The following is a 25,008-nucleotide window of genomic DNA, read 5'->3' on the forward strand; positions in this document are numbered from 1 at the left end:
TTATGACTTACTTCATGGTCAAGATCATAGTTGTGAAATGTTTGATTACAACAACCAATTCCCTATGTTACATTCCTTCCATCTGAAATATCAAGAATGGTTTCTATTCTCCTGACTGGACTCTGACCAACACAGATGTATTTGGTTGCATTCTAAATCTTTAAACATTGAACATTACATAGAGTGCCATTTTAGTATCTCTATTAATTAGAATATGTTGTTTTATTGTTAGCCATTCTACCTACCTCCTAATGACTCCATCTGCTCACCGGTGGTTTCTCTCATTATGAAGAAGGGCCCAATCAATGATCTAACCAACTCCATGGCTCCACTTGCCTTTTTAGCTTGACTCTCTTCTGAGCCACTTTCTTCCATTACTTTGGATTCCAGGAACGAAAGGCCTGGTTGACAAGCATTTTTAGGATGAGGTACAGAAGAAACTACTCCTCTTCTTGCAGAACAGATCACCCTGTCGACTTTGCCTAAAAGGAAGCAATTACCCCAAGAGGGAACTCAGGCTGTGCCCCTAAGCAGGAACAATCATCTCCTGCTGGGAATCAAATCATCCCCTCAAGCAATGATAACCCTCCCAGAGCTTCACAGAACTGGCACCGGAGACAATGATCAACCAGACCAGGATTACTCACTCTATCAGGTATACAAATCCCCCAGTCATGCAAGCTCCCAACCCTTGACTTTGTCCTCCTTTTCTAAGAAACCTCAAAGTTCCAGGGGGAAGGAAAAGGGCAAGGAAAGTGGGGGAGTCCTCAAAGTTCCTGTCAGTCCCTTGGAGACAAATCTTTGGTCATTGTGCCCTTATATTTCTTCCTGGTGTGGCCACGCTGATGAAAAACTCCTCCCGTCCTTCACCACTGCTGACTGTTTGATTGGCATATTGGGATACAAAGCAGAATCTGGCCTGTTGGACTACTGGAGAAGGGGCCTTCGCCAAGGACTCTGGGAACACTTTGAGTGTTTGGGAGGCAAAGATTGTGTCTTTCAAACTCCTGTGTGAAAGCCCATGAAAGAGAAAGTAAAAGAAATAGTGACAGGCCACAATGGATCAGCAGAGTGGGACATTTTCAAGAGAGAAAATGGCAACTGGTTACAATAGGGGTTTGATTTTTTTTTTTTTTTTTTTTTTTTGATGGTGCTGGGGAGCAAACCTAGGGTCTTGTATCATGTGAGGCAAGCACTCAACCAACTGAGTTATATCCGCAATCCCAGGAGAAGGTTTTTTATAGGGTCTAATGAGATGTAATCATAGCAAAATGAGTCCATTGGACAGTCAGGGAAACAGTTATAGAACTGGAAATTGTGAAAGTCCAGAGCCCATTGTTTTCCTTCTCTCCCTGGGACCCTTTGCCCTCCCTCCTTTTCTCCCTGGGGATTGTTGTTTTACATATCCTTCACTGTTCGGACCTAACCAAAGCCCAAATGTGAGATTTAATAAATACATGATTAATTACATGGGCCTCTGAGAGTGTATCAATCCTGATTCTTGACTTCTACTTTGGCTGCAGTTCAGGACTGGAGTCAGCCCCATATTCTGACCTTCATTGTCCTGACCCCGACTGGGATAAGATCCAGATTCCTTAATGAATCATCTGGCATACTACTTATTTTCTTCCACACACTCCTATAAAATTGACATTTATCATAGCTTCCATGAAGCAGTTCCTTGTTATCTGACTGAAACAAGAGACAGCTCTCAGAAAATATATTTTTGGTTAGTTTTGTTTTTAATATCTAACAGAGATATGGGGGCCTATCCGAAGGGCCAGCTTCATGGGTGTGTGAGCTGAACGGTAGCACAAGGTCCCACCCTTCAGAGGACCTCCCATCTTGGGTTAATATTCTGCTGTTGCTATCTTGAAGTTCTTAACATTTTTTAAACAAGAGCTCCTACATTTTCATTTTACATGGCAGCCCACAAATTATGTAGATGGTTTTACATATCTCTTTTGCATATAACTTAACCAGGTGACATTTAATATTTATGAAACTTTCTGTAGTTCTTTAATCCTTCTTTTTTTTCCCTCAGAAAATATACTCAGTGTAGCACGGCATGAAAAGCTTTTCATCTGATTTCTTCCCCCACCCACATAACATCCCTAGAACTTCCTTAGCTTCCCCTCTCCAGACTTGGCCCCTCTTCCCTTCAAATGTAAATTCCCAGTCACTAAACTTGCAAGCCTGCCAGCTGCCAGCCCTTGCATATCCTGTTTCCATCCTGCCTGGGGACATCCTTTGTCTCTCTTTATCCCTGGCCAACTCCAATTTACCCTACAAGCCAGAACTTAGATGTCACTCCCTCCGAGAAGCCCTTCCTGATCTTCCCAAAGCTGATATATGGGAAGCAACCTGTGCAAATACATAGAAACACCTGTCTTGCTAATATGTTCTTTTGTGGTCTGTCTTTCTCATTAATTAAATTGTGAGCTCCTTGTACATATAGGGACTATCTTTTGTTCTCTGAAGCTGCAGTCATGCTCAGATCCAAGGAATACCCAGTAAGTTCCTGTTCACTGAGTTGAGGATGAATAAATCCCTGACTTATTTGGAGAATGCATGAGGGGCCTCCAAAGTTTTCTTTTGACTTATATAGGAGGAGAGCAGTACTTTCAATACTGCAGAAGACATTCAACAACACCCCTAATATAGGTACATGAATTTCTTTCCTAACACATCTAGTGGAGGCATGACCTGTCTTTTTCCTTTCCAGGAAACCAAGATGGTAGTCTTCCTTTGGAGAGTTCCTTATGTCTCTTTTGGGGAAGATCCTTGCCCAGGTGATGGAAGTAGTTTAAGTGAAACCCTCCCTACCCCAAAGACCTAACTGGCCCTACCTGACTCCTGGTGTCAGTGACTTTCCTTTGCCTTCCCTGGCCTGTTTACCCTGTAGGAGGCCCAACCGAAATGTGAACTAACATGAGTTTCACTGTAGCTAAACCCTTTGTGCTTTCCCACTGCAGTTTGTTTTTACCTGTAATGTTGCTTGGCATACATTCTGGCTAGCACATAGTGACTTGTGCCACTAGACTAAATGATCAACTTTGACAGCAGGAACAGAATGTTAACTAATCTTTGTGGCCTCAAAGTCTTTATACCTTACACAGAGTGGGACACACAAATGACTACTGGGCCAGTTGGATTTCTCACAGATGAATTGAAACACAATTAGTCATAAGAACAAGATTTGAAAAAAGAAAGGAGAGGAACTATTTATCTGATGGAAAGAAAAGTTTTCCCGGGATTCCACCTCTTGGGTCCCCTTCTTCCTCCTGGAGAAGTCTTTTCTGCTGTCCTTTAATAAACTTCTAATTTCTACTCTGAAAAAAAAAAAAAAAGAAAGAAAGAAAAGTTTTCCCCATTTTACTGAAGAGTATCTCAACTTGGAGGAAGGGGAAAAGGGATAACATAAGAGGGGAAAAATTGGAGTATAAGAAGATAAGAGAATGACCCTGGGTATCAAAGAAGTTGCAAGTTCTAAAGTGCTAAAGGTGAGAAGTGTTTAAAACCAGGTAGGGAAGGCTCTGTGGCAACACTGAAGAATGGGAGAGAACACATGAGTGAGTTGCAAAACAACCCAACTAGTTGACAGAAGCTGCTATTCTTGGCTCTGGCAGGAAAAGAGCAAGTGTGGCCCAAAGTTCAGGCTCAGAGGGATGAAAGAAAAGTGGTTTTTCCCAATAACTGCATTATTGCAATTAGTATTCTAGTTAAGCATCTCAGTTTTTGAAAGGGAGTAACCCAGGTATGTCAAAGTAGGGCCTCTGCAAGTATTATTTCTCTCTTCCAGCCTCCTTCAATTGAATTCTCTCAATTCTTTTTTTTTTTTTTTTTTTTTTTTTGGTACCAGGGATTGAACTCAGGGGCACTCGACCACTGAGCCACATCCGCAGTCCTGTTTTCTATTTTATTTCAAGACAGGATCTGAGTTGCTTAGCACCTTACTTTTGCAGAGGCTGGCTTTGAACTCTTTCCATCCTCCTACTTCAGCCTCTGGAACTGCTTGTGCCACTGCCTCTGGGACACAATACCTTTATTTATTTATTTTTACGTGGTGTTGAAATCGAACCTAGGTAAGTGCTCTACCACTGAGCCACAACCTAGCCTCAGCAGTCCCCATTCTGATTCTATATTTCCATTCCTTCTCAAAGCACTAATAAGCACTAATGCTTGACCTGTATCTGGTTAAAAGTTGTGTGCATGGCTATCTGCAGTTGTTCCACCAACCGCCTTGTGGGGGGTAAAATGGAAGCTTTTGTCATTTAAAAGCTGTGGGAAGTGGGAAGGCAGGAAGGGAAAACTCAGGAGAACTCAAAAGAAACTCTCACCTGACTGGCACCTGACTCCTCCCCAATGGATCAGCTGACCCCAATACAATGAACCCCTGGAACTACCCTCCTATCTTTCCCTAAATTAAGCCTGTAAAGCTCAGACCTTTGCTTTAGCCCAGCGCCATTTTTCTACCGTGAAAATGAACCACATCAGGTGTTTGACCAGCTGAATAAAGAAGAGCTTGGTGTTCCAAGGTCTGCTTCCTTCCTCCTGCCTCCATCATTTATGCTTACAATATGCTTCATTAAATATATATATATTTTTTGCATTGTTGGAAATTGAACCCAGGGCTTTGGATATGCCAAGCAAGTGCTTTACCATGGAGCTACATACCCAGCTCATAATTAAATATTAACCGTTATAAGATTCTAGAAAGAAAATTATCTCTAATGAAAAAAAAACCTCTGTAAGGAGAAAGTGAAACAAATGCTGAGTTTTTTTTTTAAAGAGAGAGTGAGAGGAGAGAGAGAGAGAGAGAGAGAGAGAGAGAGAGAGAGAGAGAGAGAATTTTTAATATTTATTTTTTAGTTCTCGGTGGACACAACATCTTTGTTGGTATGTGGTGCTGAGGATCCAACCCGGGCCTCACGCATGCCAGGCGAGCGCGCTACCGCTTGAGCCACATCCCCCCAAATGCTAAGTTTTCATGTTCACAATGTTACTTATTATTTCTGCTCAGAGGCCTGAGGTGGGGGATGGAGTGGGGGATGGCTCTTGATTCCTTTAGGGTCCAGGTTTAAGCAATACAATAAGAATATGGCAGCTTTACAACTTTGTAAAATTCACCAGTGAAAGGAAAACGACTCTCGGAGTGACCAACAGTTCTTTATTGCGGCAGTGTCTGATAAATAGGGAGAGAGAGAGAGAGAGAGAGAGAGAGAGAGAGAGAGAGAGAGAGAGAGAGAGAGAAGGGAAAGAGAGAAGAGAGAAAGGGAGAGAGCAAAGTGAGAGAGAAAGCATGAGAGGAAAGAGAAGAAAGAGAAAGTGAGAGAGGAAAGAGAGAGGAGAGAGAGAGAGAGAAGAGAAGAGGAGAAGAGAAGAGAAGAGAAGAGAGGAGAGGAGAGGAGAGGAGAGGAGAGGAGAGACTGGGGGGGGGGCGGGGCCCGGCAGGAGAGAGTTTTTATAGCCTGGCACACAATGTTTGGCTCATACAGTAGTTGCTAAGGGTGTCATCTTCTGCCTTCAGGCAGACGGGGCAGGGGTCAGACGTCGGTTTCCCTGGCACCAGATAGGTGTGGGGGTCGAGTGTTCAGACTTGAGGCAAAGAAGATAAGGAACCAGACAGGTGAGGGTGAGTGTCAGAGTGTTCAGTCCACCCTGCAGCTAACATTTGTTCAGCCTGTTCTGCAACAACCAGTATAGCACTTAACAGCCTTATCTGACATCATATGTCTTCCTACATAATCTACCCTTAAGAAATTTAAACTGGGGGCTGGGGATGTGGTTCAAGCAGTAGCGCGCTCGCCTGGCATGAGTGCCGCCCGGGTTTGATCCTCAGCACCACATACCAACAAAGATGTTGTGTCCGCCGAGAACTAAAAAATAAATATTAAAAATTCTCTCTCTCTCTCTCTCTCTCTCTCTCTCTCTCTCTCTCTCTCCTCTCTCATTCTCTCTTTAAAAAAAAAAAAAGAAATTTAAACTGAATTCCCCCCCCCTTGCTCCAAGTCTGAAATTAAACTTTTGCACATGCTGAAAACCAATCAGAGATCTGAGTTTCTTGACTTTCACAGAGGCTAACCTTGGATGAGGGCCTTCAAGATAAACAACAGCAACAAAAACATCAAACAAAAAGTCAGCTGAGAGAAAATAAAGCACGAATTGTAGTCCTATAAATTCTCTTAACACTCTGTTGTGTCTTGCAGAGACCTCCAGGCAGTAATTGGCTTGATGATTGTTTCTTTAGAGCAGCAGTCATGATTAAAAATGCTACCCAAGCACAGCGAGGATGCCCTTGACACACATTCTATTTTCTGGGAAAAGATTACTACCATGGTAATTGGAGCTGGGAAGTGGAGACAAATTGCTCTCAGCGGGTTTCGGTAGTGGTTCAAAGTACTGCAGTTGACTGGAATCACAGTTTTCCTTCCTCTAGTTTATAAGATAACCACAGTGATAGCATTACACCTATGGATTATCTGCAGGACAGAAGTTGAAGGGGGAGGGGAACGCAACATACACATTAGAATCTAGAATTCCTAACAAAAGTTACACCCACAGCCAGAGGAAAGACACAACGCCCGGAACTCCACTGTAGGCAGACTCGGGAACGGGCCTAGGGTGCAGCAATGATGTATTTATTTACTCCGGGATCTCAGCGCCCACAGCTGGCAAGAACCCGCGGTGACGTCACGAGCCCACGCGCGGTCACGTGACGCTAGGGGCGCCCCGCCCCTCCCTCTATCCTCCTGCCCGCGCCGCAGCCTTCGAGCGCACGGTCCCGCCGCGGCAGCTTCTTCGGGACAGCTCGGCGCCAGGCGAGTGGGTTAGCTGGTCTGGAGCGTGAGCGGCGGAGGAGCCGGCAGCAGCGGCACGGAGGGCCGAGAGCAACGCGGCCGACGCTTTCCCAAACTTGGTGGTGCGCTCGCGTCACTGCACCCGCCGCCCGAGCGATGAAGATGGTCGCGCCCTGGACGCGGTTCTATTCCAACAGCTGCTGCCTGTGCTGCCATGTCCGCACAGGCACCATCCTTCTCGGCGTCTGGTACCTGGTGAGCGCGGCCACACGACAGGACGCATCTGCCAGGGCCGGGCGCGGGCGTCGGGGAGGCAGCACCGGGGCCCCGGGACCCCGGCCCGCGCCCTCAGCTCGCTTTGCACGCCCCCAAGTTGGTCGGCCTCGGGGTTGGGTGACGCCGGCGCTCATCCGCCTAAAGTTATATTATTAGAAACTTAATTCTCCGGCCAGCCTGGCTGCAGTTCCCCGGGCTCGGCCAACCTGTGGCGGGGGGAGGCCGAGACCGCCGGGGTCGCAGGCCCGCGATTAGGGGTCATGGGGGCGTCGGCGATGGCTGCGCCCGGGCTGGGGGAGGTGGTGCGGTGAGCCGGGCTTCAGCGCGCGGGGCTCCGGCGTGTCTCACGGTGCGGGTGAAAGTGCGCTCGGGGACGCAGAACTCTTTCGTCCTAACCCCCGCAGGGTTTGGTTTTTTGTAAAGACGGCAGTGGAGTGGGGGGTGGGGGTCCAGGGTCCCTGGGGCAGTTCAGGTGCCTGTAGGGTCGGGTGCAAATTCGGCAGCCCAAACTCCCTGCGCGCATCGCCTCGGGTGTGCAGGACGTTCGCTCTTTTGCAGATCCGGATCCACGTTGAAACGGTGGGGAGTTCTTGTTTGCCTTGTGAATGGGAACCCGACACTGTTTGTTTTAAAGCCCTTACTTTAGAAAGGCATTTGCTTTTAATTTAGTGCGTTTCAGTCTGCCGGGGAAGCCATTTTACACACCCATTCACCTCTTTCCTGCCCCTGGACAGGTGATCCCTTTACCTTTTCTCAACAGGCACAGCAGGCAGAATTGGCTTTTTGTTTGTTTTGTTTTTTGTTTTTAGGTAGGCACTTTTAGGGTCTTATTTCCAAGGGGAGCAGTGGATTCTAGAGACCGTGAGGAAACCTGATGGAGTCTGTCCTAAGCCACCGTTGGGTGATTGTTGGCAACCCTAGACTGCACCAACTGAGTCGGATTCCTCTCATTTTGAATTTTGTGACATCATGATGAGAGTTAGACCCGAGCTACTTTGCAGTGAATAGCGCTGCAGCAGGAGGAAATGCCTTAAAAATGATAGTTAAAATCCAAGCACGGTAACGCACGCCTGTAATCCCAGCAACTCAGGAATCTGAGGCAGGAGGATCGCCAGTTCAAGGAAAGCCTCAGTAACTTAGTGATACCTTCAAAATAAAAAAAAAAAAAAACTTAGAGTTGTGGATGTAGCTTAGTGTGGAACGCCCCTGGGTTCTGTTCCCAATACTGGGGGAAAAGGGAGTCAAATGGCAATGTGGAACTTTTCAATGAGAATGCATTCTTATCTACTACAGCATGAGTCAGTATTTGTTGGCTCATAGGTAATACTTGGTCACTTTTTTTTTTTTTTTTAAGAGAGTGAGAGAGAGAGAGGAGAGAGAGTGAGAGAGAATTTTTTTTTTAAATATTTATTTTTTAGTTCTCAGCGGACACAACATCTTTGTTGGTATGTGGTGCTGAGGATCGAACCCGGGCCGCACGCATGGGAGGCGAGCGCGCTACCGCTTGAGCCACATCCCCAGCCCCTGGTCACTTTTTATATAAGGGACATTATGTCGAATTGTGTTATTTTCAGAGAGCCCCCCCCCCCCATGGTGCTCACTGTGCTGTTCATGGTTTCAGCTTTCCTTTAGTTCAGTGGCTAGCATAGCCATGCAGCAGAAATTTTTAGCTTTAAAAGCTTTCAAACTGATCTTTGGTCTGTGTGGGTTCTTAGGGAGCAGGGTGAATGCAGATTAAGCTTCAGTGTATTGGCTTAACCCCGACTTTTCTAAAAACCAAGGAGTTATTTACAGACATTTAAAATCATAGTGAAAGGGTGGTAAGTGGCTTCAAAACAGTTATTTTATTGATGATCAAGGAGACTATTTTATATAAGTGTCTAGTGTCCTCCTTGAAAATGTTCAAATCTGCAGACTTGCAAGTGCATCAGTGAATGTAATTTGTAAAATCTAGGGCACTGCATTAGGCAAATGTACTACATGATCTACAGGAAAGATAAATCTGCTTGAGCCCTGTTGTTGGCTATAATCCAACCAGACAGTATTGGTGTGATAAAAGGAGAGTACTCAGCATGCTTTGTCTGTTTGAGCATGCTCTTTGTGGGAAGTAGTTGTTGGTGTGTGTGCATTTACTTAGCATTTGAAAATATATGGCCTTTTGAAAGATAATTAGAAAGCTTTCCAGCAGATGTGTATAAGAATGCTGCTTTAGGTAAACAGGTAAGAAGCTTGCATTAAGAACAGGTAATCCATTGAAAGTCTTTTGCATTTCACAAAACAATTTTTGACTTTTTTAATACTTATTTTTTAGTTGTTGTTGGACACAATATCTTTATTTTATTTATTTATCTTTATGTGGTGCTGAGCATCCAACCCAGGGCCTCGCACATGCTAGGCAAGCATTCTACCACAGAGCCACAATCCCAGCCCCGACTCCCTCCCCCCCCCCCCAACATATTGTTAAGACTGCCCTCTGGCTAGGGAGCAGGGCTACTGAAGAACACCACACCTTTCTACATCCTGCTCACCAGTCTTTACTCATTGACCAAATATCTCCCCTTGGGAAATATATTGCTCATTTTTAATTGGTCTTTGTCTCCTTTTCATATTGATTTGTAGGAACTCTTTATTAATTTTGGATACCAGTCCTCTGTTAAATATTTTGTGAACATTTTCCCCAATATGTGGCTTTTAAAAGAATTTTTTTTTTAAGTTGTTGACAGACCTTTATTTATTTTACGTGGTGCTTAGAATCGAACCCAGTGCCTCACATGCCAGGGCAAGTGCTCTACCGCTCAGCCACAGCCACAGCCCAATATGTGGCGTCTTTATTCATTTTCATAATGGTATATTTCATAATGGTATATTTAATGGAATAGAAGTTTTAAATTTTGCCTTAAATTCAGGTTGTCAGTCGTTTTTCATGATTAGTATTTTTCCTTTAATTTTTTTTTTTTGTGTGTGTGTGGGGGTTACTGGGGATTTAACGCTTTACTACTGAGCTAGAATCCCCAGCCCTTTTTAATTTTTATTTTGAGACAGGGTCTTGCTATATTGCAAAGACCTGGAACTTGTGATCATCCTGCCCCAGCCTCCTGAGTCACTGGGATTACAGGTGTGTGCCACTGTGCCCCACTATGGTTAATATTTTCTGTGTTCTAAGAAATCTCTACCCATACCAAGGTTATAAAGATACTCTTATGTTTTATTCTGGAAGCTTTCTTCAAAAAAAAAAAAAACTTTAGCTTTTATATTTGTGATCTATCTCACATTAATTTTGGGTGTGATGGGCAATAGGAACTTAAGTTTGTTTTTTTTTTTAAGGCAAGTTTAAATATTTTCCTTTTTTTTTTAAAAAAAATATTTATTTATTTATTAGTTATTGGCGGACACAACATCTTTGTTTGTATGTGGTGCTGGAGGATCGAACCGGCGCTTGAGCCACATCCCCAGCCCTATTTTCCTTATCTTGGTTGTAGTGATGGTTCCACAGTATATCTGTATCCATTTTTATATACATAATAAATCAAAACTTATCAAAACAAAAATAAAAGGCAATTTACCTAAGATGAAAAACTTGATTATATAACTTAATAACTACTGACATCTTTTTTTTTTTTTAACCGTAGATGGACAGAATGTCTTTATTTTATTAATTTTTATGTGGTGCTGAGGATCCAACCCAGTGCCTCACACATGCTAGGCAAGCACTTTGCCACTGAGCTACAGCTCCAGCCCAACTACAGACATCTTTGAATAGACAAGTAAGATGCTTGTCTATTTTCACAGAGTGAAGAGCAACTGGCCCTGGTTTCCAGAGGCATCATGATTTTAAAAGAAATACCTGTGGCGGATTGGTTGCTGTCTGGGGTTCCTCTCTTCTGTCACCAACAAAACTTAGTACAGTCAGCCCTGTGTATCTGAGAGCTCTGCATCTGCACATTCAACCAACATCGGATTATTGATTGATTATGTATAGGTTTTTTTTCCTTTCTCATAATGTCACTGTAGGGAGTTCAAGGGAGTATCTCTGGTGGCTGAGGATTCCTCTACTGGAACCTTCTAAGCCCCTGACCTGGGTAGAAAAGAATTTAAGGAAGCTTCAGATTTTAACAAAGAGGAAGGTCTTTATTAGAATGTGAAAGGGGAAGGCCTACATTCTTCAGGGTGGGGGTGGTGTGCCTGGGAATTGTGGGGGTGAGGCATGGGAGAAGTCCTGGGAATGACACCAGCTTGGTCAATGCAGTTCTTCAATCATGGATTTCAGTTTATGGAGGATAGTCCTCCCCAGGATCTTCAGGTTGGCATCTTGCCCTCTGTCTACAAATACCAGGGATTGGACCCAGGCGCTTCACCACTGAGCTGCATCCCTAGCCCTTTTTATGTCTTATTTTGAGACTGGGTCTCACCAAGTTGCTGAGGCTGGCTTTGAACTGGCCAACCTCCTGCCTTAGCCCTTGGAGCTGCTGGGATTACAGGCATGTGCCACCAGGCCCATCTTACAATAGATTTTTCTTAAAATATATCATCTTTGTTTAATCTGAAAGTAGTGAACACTGCACAAAGGCTTTAATCAAAAGAAGGCAATTTTCATACATGAGTGAATTTTCAGCAATTCTAAGATTTGTAGCTTTCTCAGAAGCTAGGGAGTGACTTTCTGGAGGAAAACTATGACTAGAGATTACTTTCCAGAGTGTCCCCTTCCCCTTTTTCGATCCCTTCAATAATCTTATTTATTTATTTAGTTGTAGTTAGGCACGATACCTTTATTTTATTTATTTTTATATGGTGCTTAGGATCAAACCCAGGGCTTTGCATGTACTAGGCAAGCACTGTACCCCTGAGCCCCAGCCCCAATAAGCTTATTCTTATTCTGAAATACATGTCTGAAGATGCCTCCATACATCTTGGAGGGCAGATCTCCACAGCACCTCAGTGTCTGCAGAGGCCCCAGCTCCGGATAACAATGGGCCTTTTAGATTCATAACCCCAGCCGCACTTTCCTTCCCTTTTCTCTCCCTTTTCCCTGTTTATTTCTTCTATCTCAGTTATTTCCTAAACATACAACTAGTATAACAACAATTTATATCACATTTACATTGTATTAGCTCTTATAAGTAAACTAGCCAAGCTACAGTGTCAGGAAGATGTGCTAGATTCTACGCAAATACCATGCCACTTGAGTGTTCCAGGATTCTGACATTTAAGGGGTGCCCTGAACCTTACTAATCCCCTGCAGGTACTGAGGGTGAACTTCTCTAAATCTCAGTCCACTTTGATTGTCTCCTTATTCTGTTCTGTTTTCTTGTAACCATTTTCCTGGTTTAGGCTCTCCTTAGCTCTTGCTTGGCTACTGTCCTACAATGACTGGCCTTCCTCTTTAAACATTAACCTATTAGTGATGGCACATCTTACCCCCTCCCACGCACCCCCTCCCATTCCAGGCTGTCCTTTTAGATGGTTAGGCTTTAAACCCTGAAATTCTTTCTGATTTGATAAGCTTAAGTTTTTCTGTCCATCCCTGAAGCAAACATTGGGGTCAGGGATATAGGACTGGAATCTGCTGATGAATTTAAGTCTGAGATAGTCCTCTTCTCTTGAACAATAGATGAGGAGGAATGTGAACTGGGGGTGAGATTAGCTTTATCTGAAACAGCCAGCCTGAGAGCCAAGGGAACAATTCATTTCTCAAAGAATCAAGACAATTACTGGGAGGAGGGGAGAAAGTTTGGAAGACCATGGAAGTTGCCTGCTTAGGACACTCCTTAGGATAAAGTCAACATTTCTTAGGAATTTATATATATATATATATATATATATATATATATATAGTTGTAGTTGGACTCAATGCCTTTATTTTATTTATATTAGTTGGATTCAATGCCTTTATTTTATTTATTTTTATGTGGTGCTGAGGATCGAACCCAGGGCCTCACATGTGCTAGGTGAGCGCTCTACCGCTGAGCCACAGCCCCAGCCCTAGGAATATTTTTTTTAATTAATTATTTTTTTTAAGAATATTTTTACCTTAGGATCTGATTTTCTCACTGCACACAAGGCATTCTTTCCCCTTTGTCCTTTCCTGTTTCACCATGTGGTACTGGCTGGTAGTTGGAAGTATTTGTCATTGACATCTGGGCTGAGTCCCCCTTTGCACACTTATCATCCTTTTTCATAATTGTGTGTTAGGAATTTAGTTCTCAGCAAATACATACTGAATGCCTCTTTGTGCCAAACACTCTTCTTAAAGTGTATTGGTTTGCAAAGGATGGAAGAGGTCAGGATAGCTGGTCTCATTTGCTTTGTGACCTGGCCTTTCAGATCAGTTCACTTTGAATGCAGTTCACTTTGAAGGTGTGGCTGGCTTGTGTACCCAAGCCTGGTGGCTTCTCTTTGTATGCCTACTGTTAACAGCTATTGATTTTGGTGTGGGTACAGAAGAGTGAAACTGGTATTTGTAGAGTGACTGGTAGTTTTTAGTGGGTTTTCACGTTTGTTCTTATTTAGACCTCAAAGCAACCTTGGGTCAGACTGGATAGGTGGTGATATGCTCATTTAAGATTAATAGTTTTTCCAGCTGTTTGATTCAATGAGTTGGCCCGTAATTCTGTCACAGGAGAAGAGATGTCTCCTGTCTGAGGAGTTCCCAGCACCTGTGGGGTTCTTGACATAGGTGATGGATCAGCATGAGCTGCACAAACGCATAGCCAGAGGTAGACACATCTTCAATGGGAGAATGCGGGCTGTCTCAAGAGCAAGAATCCTTGCCATGGGTTGGGGTCCAATATTTATATCAGGTGCTGGACTGGAGGTGGATCCAGTGTGGAGCTATGCAATTTTGCCCCAGTTTTCCTGTGCTTGTGTGTGTCTCATTGTACTAAGGCACGGCCCAAAATTTGCAGCTATGTTTTCTGCATCTCAGTAGCTTGACTACATTTCAGTGGGTTGAGGGTGTTCCCTTTAAGATTCCATATTTCTCCTTATCCTAAATCCCTGTCTCAGTTCCAGGACAAAATATGAACTGTTTCATGGTACATATTAGGCCTAGTGTTTCCCCCACTATACTAGATTATAAAAGACTAAAACACCAGGATAAAGAGTTTGGATTCAGGGGCCAGAGTTGAAGTTCAGTGGTAGAGCGCTTGCCTAGCACGTGTGAGGCACTGGGTTCCATCCTTAGCACTACATAAAAATACATAAATAAAGGTAAAATAAAGGTGTTGTTCATTTACAATTAAAAACAAAATATTTTATTTATTTGTTTATTTATTTTGGTGGTGCTGGGAATTGAACCCTGGGCCTTGTGGATGCAAGGCAAGTACTCTACCAACTGAGCTATATCCCCAGCCCAACAAAATATTTTAAAAAAGAGTTTGGATTTATGTATTTGGGTAGCGGGAATCACTGAGTCATTGAAGAATTATGAACAGGGGTGATATGATAAGCAGCTTTTAAGGAAGATGGAAATGCAGGCTATTTTAGATGGGTAGAAACCAGGTCAGGGTGTGTTATAATTGTCTAGATATGAAATATAGAGCAGATAACCTGTTCTTTCCAGCCCAGGTCTCCATTTGCTAATGGTGTGAATAACATAGATGGAGGTTTTTGTCGGTGAATGATGTGTCTCTTGTCACCCAGACTTTAACCATCTGATTTAAGGAGTGCACTCCATTTGGATAGTGAGGAATACTGGGTTTTAAAAAAGTTCAGTTTCCTTCCTTCTTGCCCCTGCCACCTAGAATAAAGGCTCAAATGCCTGAAAATGTTAGCTGGTAGAAGTCTCCACTGCTCAGTCAGTAGGTCTTGCTATTGGTTCCACAATTCTGAGAGGGAAAAAGGACCCAGGCTTTGCAGTCAAAAACCATATTTAAAATAATTTGTAATTGTTACTTGGCTTTATTTTTGCACTGTAGAGTTGGGCATTGCTTCATTCTCTAAAATAAGGATTTATAGAATGGAAAGGGATGAAGAAAGCAGAACCAGAGAATAAAAAGCAAATTGATTGTTTCAAAATTACTCTCTAGTGAGGCTAGGCAGGAAAACTGTACCACAGGAAAGTAACTGGTGTCAGGTTTCTTCAGTTACCTTTCTTTGTGTAAAAGGATTAAAGTCCAGGGAACTTCATTATCTTGCCAATTGACACTGGCTGGTTTGGGAAATTTGGCTCTTTTAATCCTGATTTCTTGGAAGGCCAGATGAAGCAATTGAGATTCCATTTGGTGACCTGGAACTGAGCATGAGTGACTCCATTTTATTTTATTTTATTTGGGTGCTAGGGATTGAACCCAGGGCCTTGTACATGCGAGACAAGCACTCTACCAACTGAGTTGTATCTATATCCCCATCTCTCCATTTTGATTTTCAGTCTTATGTGTGGGACCTAGCTAGTGCAGGAGTTTAGATCAAAACAATGACCTCCTGCAATTTATTTTTTTGGGGGGGTATCGGGAATTGAACCTGGGCACTCAACCACTGAGCCACATCCCCAGCCCTTTTTTGTATTTTATTTAGAGACAGGGTCTCACTGAGTTGCTTAGCACCTCACCATTTCTTTTTTTTTTTTTTATTGGATGTTCACAACATTACAAAGCTCTTGATAAATCATATTTCATACATTAGAATCAAGTGGGTTATGAACTCCCATTTTTACCCCAAATACAGATTGCAGAATCACATCGGTTACACATCACATTTTTACATACTGCCATATTGCATCTCGCCATTTCTGAGGCTGGCTTTGAACTCCTAATCCTTCTGCCTCAGCCTCCCCAAACTCTGGGATTACAGGGCGCCACCACTCCCTGCTGACCTCCTACAATTTTTATTTAGCATTGGAAATATTATTTCAAATTATTAGTAAAAATAAGATTGAGCTTTCTTTCCTTTTTAAACTAACTTTGAGATGCTGAAATTGCATGACTGGTTGGTTCCTTGGTGCTGAGGTGGTAAAGCACCCTTGGCACAGAATAGGTACTGATACCCTTGTTGGCCCAGAGCGGAGGGCTTAGGGCTGCAAACAAGGAGTTTTTACAGGTTGGAAAAAAAGAAACCACTAGACAAGTCTAGACTATGGGCTGATCAAAATCGATTCTTCCTCCAGGTGCCTGTAAGGGTGCCTGTAATTCCAGCAGCTCTGGAGGCTGAGGCAGAGGGATCGCGAGTTCAAAGCCAGCCTCAGCAAAAGAGAGGTGCTATGTAACTCAATGAGACCCTGTTTCTAAAAAAGTACAAAATAGGGCTGGGGATGTGGCTCAGTGGCTGAGTCCCCCCCCCACCCCCAGTTCCCCCAGCAAAAAAAACAAACAAAAACCTGTCCTTCCTTAGTTGAACCTTCAGATAGGATGTCAATGTTCTGAAGTTGAATGACTGGTTTCATCCCGACTGAATTCATAGTAAACTGGTATATAAAACTAGGATGCCAATTGGTTCATCTTCAGTGGGGAAATATAATTGTCATTGAGATGAATACTTCTATTTTTAGACCCTTGTATTTTTTTCCTTTAGAGGACACTAATTATGACTGTGGGATGATTTGAATACTTAATAACTTTTCATCTAGACAGCCTGGTGGATCTGTCAAGGGTCCTCTCTGGAGGCAGAAGACCCACCCCCTCTACTCTTGACCCTCCAGGCTCTTGATACCTAGTAGAAAAGAATTTAAGAACCCATTAGGTCCTTAAAGGGGAAGAGTTTTATTGAAAAGTGATAGGTGACAGTACACTCTGGGCTATCTCGAGACTGAGAGGTGCTTTTGGGATCTCAGGGGTGCTTTATCACTGCTCTACATCCCTTGTCCTTTTTATTGTTTATTTTGAGACAGGGTCTTGATAATTGCCAAGGCTGGCCTCAAATTTGTGATCCTCCCGAGACAGCCTCCAGTGTTGCTGGAATTATAGGGGCATGCCACTATGCCTGGCTTGGGCTCTTCTTTTTTTTGTTGTTGTTGATAGGGATTGAACCCACTGCCTTGTGCATGCAAGGCAAGCACTCTACTAGCTGAGCTATATCCCCAGCCCAGGGCTCTTCTTTTTAAGGGAAACTTTGTGAGGGGTAGGCATAGTAATGCACATGGGAATAACATCAGTCTGGTGAACTCAGTTCTTTTTGGTCATGGATCACAAGTAGTTTATGGTGATCTGGTCTTCAGAATCTTGAGGTGACACAATCTCTTCTGTGTAAGTAACATTTGGAATGTACCCTTTATTATAGGTTCCTTAAAATATTGTATCTATTTATTTATTCTGAAAGTACGTGCGTTAGTAGATTGCGTAGGTTTACGAACAGTGCTCAGGGCAGTTCTCATGAGCAAGTGAATTTACAGTAACTTTAAGATTTACTAGCCTAGTGCAGTGTCATACACCTATAATCTCAGCGATTTACACACCTCTCTTCCATTTATATGCCAGTAACCAAAAAGAAGGTGTAACTTAGCTACCAGGAAGACCAAGAGATGTTATAGTTTATTTAAAAAAAAAAAAATATATATATATATGTGTGTGTGTGTGTGTGTGTGTGTGTATTTATATTTTTTGATACTAAGGATTGAACCCCAGGGGTTCTCTACCATTGAGCTACATTTCCATTTTATTTTTTTGGTACTGGGCATTGAACTTAGGGATACTTGACCACTGAACTACATTTCCAGCCCTGTTTGTTTTTTGGGTTTTTTTTGAGAGAGAGAGAATTTTAATATTTATTTTTTAGTTCTCGGCGGACACAACATCTTTGTTTGTATGTGGTGCTGAGGATCGAACCCGGGCCGCACGCATGCGAGGAGAGCGCGCTACCGCTTGAGCCACATCCCCAGCCCCCTCCAGAGGTTTTTAATATGTACACTTATCAAAAGTCCAGAGTTACTATTTTTGCCTTTCATTTGAGTAATACAAGTTCTCTAACTCCAGTCATTTATATCTTATGTTTTTTTGTGTCCTCCTATCTATCTATCTATCTATCTATCTATTTATTTATTTAGTGGTACTTGGGATTAAATCCAGGTGTGCTACATCCCCAGCCCTTTTTTATTTTGAGACAGGGTTTCACTAAATTGTAGACACTGCCATTGAATTTGTGATCCTCCTGCCTCAGCCTCCCAGATAGCTTGATTACAGGTGTGTGCCACATTCGCAGCCCTGTCTTTTTAGTGTCTTTTTAAAAAGTTCCTCTAAACATTGACAGTACAATGTTTAAAATCATACACATATTTATTTTTCTTTGTCCAATATTGTCTTATTTTACAGTTGCTATAATTTTTTATTTTAAAAAATGGATACTTTGGGGCTGGGGCTCAGTGGCAGAGCGCTTGCCTAGCATGCGTGAGGCACTGGGTTCAATCCTCAAAACCACATAAAAATAAACAAATAAGATAAAGGTATTCTGTTCATCTACAACTACACACACACACACAAAAGGATACTTGAACCCCCAAGACAATGAATCTCTGTGGTCCGTCATTCTCTTTTACACTGCAGACCTGCTGTCTAGGATTACTGTCCTATTAGAAGTACTTCAGATTTCCTTTAGTGAGTATCTGTAAATGGTTAATTTTCAAATTTTTTTAGTTGTACACAGTACCTTTATTTTATTTATTTTTATGGGGTGCTGAAGATCGAACCTGCTCTACGGCTGAGCCACAACCCCAGCCCCAGTGTAAGTGGTGAATTCTGATAGTAGTTCTTTGGAAATGTTTTTATTTGACCCTTATTCTTGAAAGATATTTTTTGCCGGATATCCATATCTAAGTTGACAGGTTTTGTCTCTTAGCACACTGAAGCTGTCCTGCTGTCTTTTGACCTCTGTTTTGGTGCTGAGAATCCAGCTGTCAGTCTGACTGGATATTTGATTCCTGCTGATGGGGATGGGTCTTATTGTTCTACCTTCCTTAAGTTCTGGTCATGCTGAAGCTACTGGTCTGTAGAGCACACTTTGGGTAGTAGTAGTTTAACAGACACATACATTACTGATGCAAAACTCCTTTTCTTAGAATCATTCCTTTAAGTCAAATAAAAGTATACATATGTGGAGTATAACTTATTTTAAAAAATTTCCTTTGTAGTTAAAACTTGGTTAGTTTTTATTCCTTCAAAATGTATTGAACAAAAATCTTAATATTCTGAAATTCATATGAAAGTAAGAATAGAATCTTAAAAAGATTTTTCCAAATTTATATTAGCAACAGATACTTTACTAGATAATCTTTTCAGTAGTTTGCTTTGAGAACAACTAAGAACAAAGATCTTTAAAGACCATAGATTTTTAAAGTAATCTGATAGTGTTTTTTGTAGAATAACATCAAATATTGACATTATCTTGAAAAATGTTCCATTACCTAGATTCATAGTGATGAATATTTGGAAAGGAAAAGGCATATTCAACAGTTCAGCATTATGATTACAAAACATTTCTTTGTCTAAGAGGTGGTTGGAATATATATATATATATTTGTGTTTGATTTAGTTTGGTGATTAAAACTTTTCAAAAAAGTTAGTAGTCAAGATGGCTTTTTCTTTCAATTCTAGAAAGATGTTTCCATCTTTGACTTTAATTTTAAAATTTGTTTTTGGATGGGTTGAAAGTGTTGCCATTAGAAAATTTAACTATAAAGCACAGTTTAATAACAGGGTATTCTTTGGGGGGGGTCATTATCACTGAGCTACATCCTCAACCCTTGTTATTTTATTTTGAAACAGGGTCTCAGAAAATTGCCCTGGCTTCTCTAGAACTTGTGATCCTCCTGTCTCAGTCTCCAGAGTGGCTGGGATTACTGGTGTGCGCTGCTGCGCCCAGCATACCCTGTTCTTTGTGTGTGTGTGTTTGGGGGGGGGGTACCAGATTGAACTCAGAGGCACTCAATGACTGAGCCACATCCCCAGCCCTATTTTGTATTTTATTTACAGACAGGGTCTCATCGAGTATGTTGTTTAGTGCCTTGCTTTTGCTGGGTCTGGCTTTGAACTTGTGATCCTCCTGCCTCAGCCTCCCCAGCCACTGAGATTACAGGCATGTGCTACTGCGCCTGGCCTACAGCCCTATTCTTTTTTTTTTTTTTTTTTTTTTAATAATATTTAAAATGTCAGTAGATACTTATTTACTTATTTATTTATATGCAGTGCTGAGAATCAAATCCAGTGCCTCACACATGCTAGGAAAGTGTTCTACCACTGAGCTACAACCCCAGCACTACAGCCCTGTTCTTGAATGGAATAAAAAATTTATAATTGGTTAAGCCTGTTTCTTTCTCTCTTTACTTTCATTCTGTTTTATGAGTTTCACTTTTGTCTTTGGTGAACAGCTTATAGAAAGAAAGCACTCTTAACATGTATGTTAAAACTAATTAGGGGGTGGGAGGTGTAGCTCAGTGATAGAGCACTTGCCTAGCATGTGTGAAGCACTGGGTTCGATCCTCAACACCATATAAAAATAAATAAAGTAAAGGTATTGTGTCCATCTGCAACTAAAAAATATTTTTAAAAAAACTAAATAGGGAGTAAAGAAATATGACTTCAGTGTTTGAAAGCATATTTTATGCTAATCCAAGTTGTTGCAGTAAGCTGCTACAAATAGGGCCTCACCGACCTCCTGGGAACAGTGTGTTAGAACACAAAGAACACCTTGTTTATAGCACCGAAAAATTAATTTGGCCATTTTGTACTCCCTGTTTTTTTCTACATCCTCTGAATCTCTGAGTACTTCATATTTTTATGTACAGAGCTTAGCTCTTCATTGCCCATCCCCCAAACTAGGCTCTGAGCTGGGTCTGCATCTTTCTATTCAGAAATTCAGAATGTTCTCTCACACTTGACTCCCACATCCTGCACTCCTGAGTCTCCCGCTCACTCTTTGGATAGCCTTGCTGTTGCCTCCGCAAGGGGACCATCCTTTGCCTTTTTCCACTGTCTAGACACCTTTCTCATTAATTAACATGGACCTGTGTTCAGAGTATATAATGGCGTCTTGGAGTGAATGAAGACCAGAACCCAACCACATCCATTCAGAGAAACTGGGATTGCTTCTGCTGCGGTGGCAGGCTGGTTTCATTTTATATACCAACTTACTGAGAAACTGAGAGTGGCTGCCTGGAACACTCCCTTGAGAAGAATTCTGAAGCCTACTGCCAGAGATCAGTTTGCAGAGTTGGCTAGGGCTTGTGAATGGGGTGTGGTGGCTTCTTGGAAGAAAGTGTATTACTGGGAAGAGCGTATTTCACACTTGTGATCAGAGTCACCATTTGAGTCTCATTGTGTTCAGGTTTCCTCTGGAGTTAGTGCTCAAATGGTGTAATAGTAACCCCACTTCATTTGGAGGCTCAGCTGCTTAAGTATGACTTTTTTGGAGGTGGGTACCAGGATTGAACTCAGGGGCACTTGACCAATGAGCCACATCCCAGTCCTATTTTCTGTTTTATTTAGAGACAGAGTCTCACTGAGTTGCTTAGGGTCTCTTGCTGAGGCTGGCTTTGAACTCCAAGCTGCCAGGATTATAAGCATGAGCCACTCTGCCTGGTTTGTAACCTAGAAAGTTATTTTTAGCTTCAGCAGTTTGAAACATTAGTGCCATCATTATCCAGCTCAGAGGACCATTTTCATGTTTGTGTTTCTTGGAGTTTTTCTTAACAGTTCTTAGTCACTTCGTCTGATACCTTAAAATTTGCCATGACTTTTGTCTCGAGATTTCCAAGTCTGTTACTTTCTAGTGTTAATCATGTCACCTTCCTGTAAATTCTTTCAACCACATACCACCCCCCCTTCGCTGTTAGTGTAGCAGAGTTCATTTTCACTCTGAATGGAGCATCAGGTTTATTTGATTCTTTACCCCAGTAGATAATGGGCTACCTTGGGGTTTGCCATAATATATATGTGATGATTAGCATAATCTCTGGCATGTGTGTGTTGCTTAATCATGTGCACAGTTGAAGGAATGAGTTAAATGAATGTTACAGCATTTATTTTACGTTTTACTTGGCAGGTGAAGTGTGTTTTTCCCAGTGACCTACTAATCTTTACGGGCAGGGATCATATCTTAATCATCTCCATATAACCCAGTTTCCAGTGGAGAGTTCAGCACAGAGTTGGAGTTAATTTAGTTAATTTCTTAGGCAAATAAGATTAGGTAAATCCAGCCCCACCCCCTCCCCTGCCCAAATACCATGATTGAGTTGAAATAGCAACAAACAGGACTATGTTGAGGGCCTTATTTTCTTATTCCAAATGTTTTTTTTTTTTTTTTTTTTTTTAGAGAGGGGGAGAGAGAGAGAGAGAGAGAGAGAGAGAGAGAGAGAGAGAGAGAGAGAGAGAGAGAGAGAATTTTTAATATTTATTTTTTAGTTCTCGGCGGACACAACATCTTTGTTGGTATGTGGTGCTGAGGATCGAACCCGGGCCGCACGCATGCCAGGCGAGTGCGCTACCGCTTGAGCCACATCCCCAGCCCCCCAAATGTATTTTGAGAGTTCTAAAATTTAGATTTTTTTGGGGGGGGGTACATGGTACTGATGTTTGAACACAGGGTACTTTACCACTGAGCTACATCTTCAGCTGTTTTTATTTTTTGAGACAGGTCTCACTAAGTTGCTGAGGCTGATCTTAGACTTTTGATCCTTCTGCCTCATCAGAGTCACTGGGATCATAGGCATGTGCCTGACTTGTGAGTATTTTCTTATCATTAACTTTTTTTTATCATTAACTTTTTAAAAAAAAATAATTTTTAGTTGTAGATGGACACAATACCTTTATTTTTTATGTGGTGCTAAGGATCGAACCAAGTGCCTCACACTTGCAAGGCAAGTGCTCTGCCACTGAGCTACAGCCCTAGCCTCTCATTAACCTTTTTAAAAATATGATTTTAATGCTTGCATAGGAGTCTGATACTTGCTGTAATGTTATTTAGCCATTCTACTTTCAAGTTTTCATTATTATAAAAGTCTGTGGTGATCGTTTTTTGAATTCAACTTTCTGTGTTAATTACTATCTCCATGGGTTTGAGTGTTCTTAAGGTTCTTTTTAAAAATTTTTTAATTAGTTTATTTTTTAATTTTTATGTGGTGTTGAGGATCGAGCCCAGTGCCTCACATGGGCGAGGCAGGCGCTCTACCACTGAGCAGCCCCAGCTCCTCCTTAAGGGTCTTTTGTGGAAGCTTTAAAAAAAAAAAAAAAAGTACCAACCAACCATTCCTCTTTCAAGCCGAAAATCTCTCTTCATTTTGGTACTGATACATGATTTAAGGGTGAAAAGCTCTTTTGGATCCCTGGGAGAACATACCCCTTAAGTAATTGGATAGAAGTTGAATTTATTTACATGTGGAAGTAATCATTGTCAAGAACAAGGAAAAATATGTGACACCCCAGGGACAGTTTGTACATGACATGTCAAAACAGACAAAGGAAACCAAATGCATGTGAGCAGCAACTGAAGGAGGGCTGAACATGCCCTCTCCTGTCTTCTGCATTGAGATTAACTGTGGTCATTACATAACTGCTCCTGGCCATCTTCCTGGTTCTTATTTGTGGTGCTATTTCGTTCTTGGTCAAAATTGATGATCGGGTGATTTCTCTTTTCTCCTTTTGGGAAATTCTCCTCACCCAATGTTCTTTAACTTGTATTTGAACTTTACCATCTGACCACGTTGCTATGACTAGCCCCACCCCCAGGTCCTCATGGGTCATTCCCCAGAATCCGCTTTATCCTTGATGTGCCAAATTCCCATCCAACTATTGAGGTTTTACATAATAACACAGTAAAGACTCATCCCCACAGATCTTCTGTTTGGAAAATCCCTCCTTCTGATTAAAGAGCGCAGGGGTGAGTCATTCGTAGAGGGGAAGATCTTACCATCTTTCTTTGGGTTCTTTCTCTGTCTCCTTTATTTGGATACCTCACAAAATGCAGGGGCAACTTTAAGAGCCTTGGCCCCAGGACCCATGGTAGCTGTGAACATCAAAAGGGCCGCAAGGCTGAGATTTGGGGGTGGATATGATTATTCCAAGTAAAGCTGGGCAGAGTCAGGCCTGGGCACCAGGATCTCCTCAGGGAGAGGACACACACCAGACCAGTAGCCAGAACTCTGTTGTCAGACTCCGGGTGGAAGCTACAGAGACTGAGTGGGGAAAGCAGAAATGTTCCAAGCAGTCACAGCTCTGCATGAATACCTGAGCTGGATAATGAGAGGCGGTCAGAGAACAGGTAGAGCAGCCAACAGCTTGATTATATGGCTATCCCTCAGGTAGGCACTGGACAGTGAATCTAAAATCAACCTTCTCGTAGTCCCCCTAGCAACCTTCCTGATTTCTGTTAATGACAAGACAACTTCTGGCTTCCAGGCTCGAAGTCTCAGAGTCTTGTTGGCTTCCCTTATCCTTCATCTTTGCATCTGGTCAGTTACTGCATCTCTGTAGATTCTGCCACCATGTGGAAAGCCTTGGGGTCCCAACCTTGGCTCTGCCACGCAGGGACCCAAGGTCAAGGTACTTAACTTCTCCAGCTAACATGGGAGATAAGTCTCATTGGGCTGTCTTACAGGGTTGTCGGGGAAGTATAGATGAAGTGGATAAGATTATCACCTCTCAACAGCAGTCTCCAGAGTCCCTTCCTTCCTTTTAGGTTCCCCACCGCTGTCAGTTTTAGCTTCCTAACCACACAGTTATGATACATCACGTCCCACCTCAAAGGCTTTACATTATCTGAGAGCTAATAGAACAAAGTTCCCAATCCCTATCCTTGTTTTGAGGGCTCCTTACTATCTGGCCCCCATCCTGCACCTCTAGCTTCTTCTGCTAAGAGTTTCCTTCATGGACCCCTTACCCCCACCCCACCCCACCATGCTCCAGCCAAACTGAGCTAGCTTGCTCTTTTCAGTCCCTCCTTCCTACCATGTCCTCTCTCATGCTTGGAACTGTTCTTTTCCAAATCCTGCTGGTCATTCCAGTCCCTGCTTAAGTAC

General features: G+C 42.4%; 1 protein-coding gene across 1 annotated transcript in view; it reads left to right on the forward strand.

Moving 5' to 3' along the window:
• The first annotated feature begins 6,714 nt into the window (after positions 1-6,714).
• LAPTM4B (lysosomal protein transmembrane 4 beta) overlaps positions 6,715-25,008 on the forward strand; it is a 61,768-nt gene continuing 43,474 nt past the window's right edge. The window contains exon 1 of the mRNA XM_081266252.1: positions 6,715-7,055. Within this exon, the coding sequence (XP_081122378.1) occupies positions 6,957-7,055 (99 nt within the window). The 5' untranslated portion in view covers positions 6,715-6,956. The remainder of the gene's footprint in view (positions 7,056-25,008) is intronic.

The sequence above is a fragment of the Spermophilus citellus genome (assembly GCF_964194105.1).
Source record: "Spermophilus citellus genome assembly, chromosome: 14".
Taxonomy (NCBI): domain Eukaryota; kingdom Metazoa; phylum Chordata; class Mammalia; order Rodentia; family Sciuridae; genus Spermophilus; species Spermophilus citellus.